At 24.5% G+C, this 2022-nt stretch overlaps 2 protein-coding genes across 2 annotated transcripts in view; one reads left to right on the top strand and one right to left on the bottom strand.

Moving 5' to 3' along the window:
• The window catches only part of LOC102681062 (dihydrolipoyl dehydrogenase, mitochondrial-like), a 2599-nt gene extending 1773 nt beyond the window's left edge, over positions 1 to 826 (bottom strand). Inside the window, exons 1-2 of the mRNA XM_006610458.2 lie at positions 593 to 826; positions 40 to 322 (exon numbers count right to left, since the gene is read on the bottom strand). Of these exons, the coding sequence (XP_006610521.1) occupies positions 40 to 322; positions 593 to 637 (328 nt within the window). The 5' untranslated portion in view covers positions 638 to 826. The remainder of the gene's footprint in view (positions 1 to 39; positions 323 to 592) is intronic.
• The window catches only part of LOC102681800 (matrix metalloproteinase-2), a 119405-nt gene that overhangs the window by 7265 nt on the left and 110118 nt on the right, over positions 1 to 2022 (top strand). The window lies entirely within an intron of this gene.

Raw genomic sequence — 2022 nt, 5'->3', positions numbered from 1 at the left:
AAAAAAAAAAAAAAAAAAAAAAAAAGAAAAGAATTATACCTGTAATTCCACTATTTTGAAAATTTTTATTGAACGCCGTGTTATAATAGTTTGAATTGTGTAACAAAAATTTTGATGGAATGCATCCGGTATTGAGACAAGTTCCGCCTAATGTATCTCTTTCTTCTATGCAAATTGTTTTCATTCCCAATTGTGATGCTTTTATCGATGCCACATAACCACCAGGCCCACCACCTATTACTACAAGATCAGCTTCTAAAGTAGTGTATCTATTTAATTGTATAGCTATCAAGCCAGGTACAATACGTTTGTCTCGTGATGGCTGATAAAAAACAGAGAAAGAAAAAAAGTGTTATTTAAAAAAATATTTGTTTCTATTTTTCTACAATTTTTAAACTTTGAAAAAATCAGATATAACCAAATGTACTTTTACTTTTATGAATAATGAATTTAACAAATTTTAGTTGTGCTAGTCAAATCAATAATCGAACGAAATATACAAGAAAATCATTTATCCTTCGATAGATTGATCGATATCTGATTGTAATGATCGAGATCATTGGATAATAAATAATTTTTCTTTTAAACTTACTTTCCCAGAAATACTCATCAAACTCCAAAAACAAGCTTGCATCATTTTATACTTTATTGTTTAATATAAAGGGAATTAAAAAGCAAACAAGTTCACGACAGTGAAAAATAAACACTGCTTCAACAGTTATTTCAATATCATCCAATTCGCAGTTTTGAATTAATTATTTCGATATATCGTCATGTTTCAAAGCTAGCTACTTGATGGCGCTAGTCATCTATCATGCGACGTGAAAAGATTAACCTTTTCTTTAATTCATTTTTCGATACATTTGAATCTAAACGAGATATAGATTTAATAAGATTTCGTATATGAAACGTGTGAAATTGAAACGTCAAAATTTTAACATCTTAAAATTAAAAAAAAAAAATTAGAGTGACAATTATTACATGAAACAACGTTTATGCAATTGACAATTCTTTTTATGTAAGTTTTTTAAAAAAAATATATGTATATATATCATATGAAATAAATAATTCATCAATAAAAAAATTTTAAAATACAAATTTATAAAAGTGTATATATAAAATTATTAATTATAATAAATTCAAGCAAATATAAATTTACAATAAAAAATAAGGATTATTAAATTGTAATCGTTTGTAATAAATATTTCATACCAATGATAACGGATCGTAAGTCTCTGTGTGACTTTGTGAAGATAGTATACATGTAAGATCCGTATATTTAAAGTCGAAAATGACTTTATTTATTGCTGTCTCTTAAAAGTGTCAAAATTCCTACAGGAATATCTGGATAGAACAGTTGAATGGGCTAAAAAAGTGAAAGATCAAAATTAATGCAAACAAATCTAATCACATTATTTTTACAAATATATTGCAGATTCGAAAATTAAGATAAACGATGAGACAAAAAAATAATAATGGTAGTATATCTCGACAAAGGGATTCTCATATGGAAAGATCACATCAAAAAAAAAAAAAAAGAAAAAATAATTAGATACGAAAATAAGAAAATTATATTGGACAAATTTCCTCTCTCATTACTAAAATAAATTTAAAAAAATATATAAACTTGTGATTATCTTATTACATAGATATATGGTATCCAAATTTGAGGAAAAAGAAAATTTTTTTTAACATTATACAAAGATTTCAAAACCAAGGATTAAAAACAATTAACAGTTATCCCATGATTGAAATTCTTCACAAAGATGTAAGAATAAAATGAAATACGTAAAGAAACAAATTTAAAAATTTATCATATGTTCAACAAACGTAACAACAAATTAGAGATATATTCTAAAAATCTAAATGGCTAAAAACAAGATGATAAAAAAAGAATTAAAAAATTAAAGAGAAGTCACACTGTTTGTTAAAATGAAATAGAATAGAATTCTTGAGTGATCCATACATATTTGTTTGATTCATCAACAGAGTTAGTTGTAAATATAATATAATATTATTAAT

This window comes from Apis dorsata, unplaced genomic scaffold (genome assembly GCF_000469605.1).
Source record: "Apis dorsata unplaced genomic scaffold, Apis dorsata 1.3 scaffold_74, whole genome shotgun sequence".
In the NCBI taxonomy this organism is placed as follows: Eukaryota; Metazoa; Arthropoda; class Insecta; order Hymenoptera; family Apidae; genus Apis; species Apis dorsata.
The sequence above is the reverse complement of the archived record's forward strand: the minus strand, read 5'-3'. Positions and strand labels throughout refer to the sequence as shown.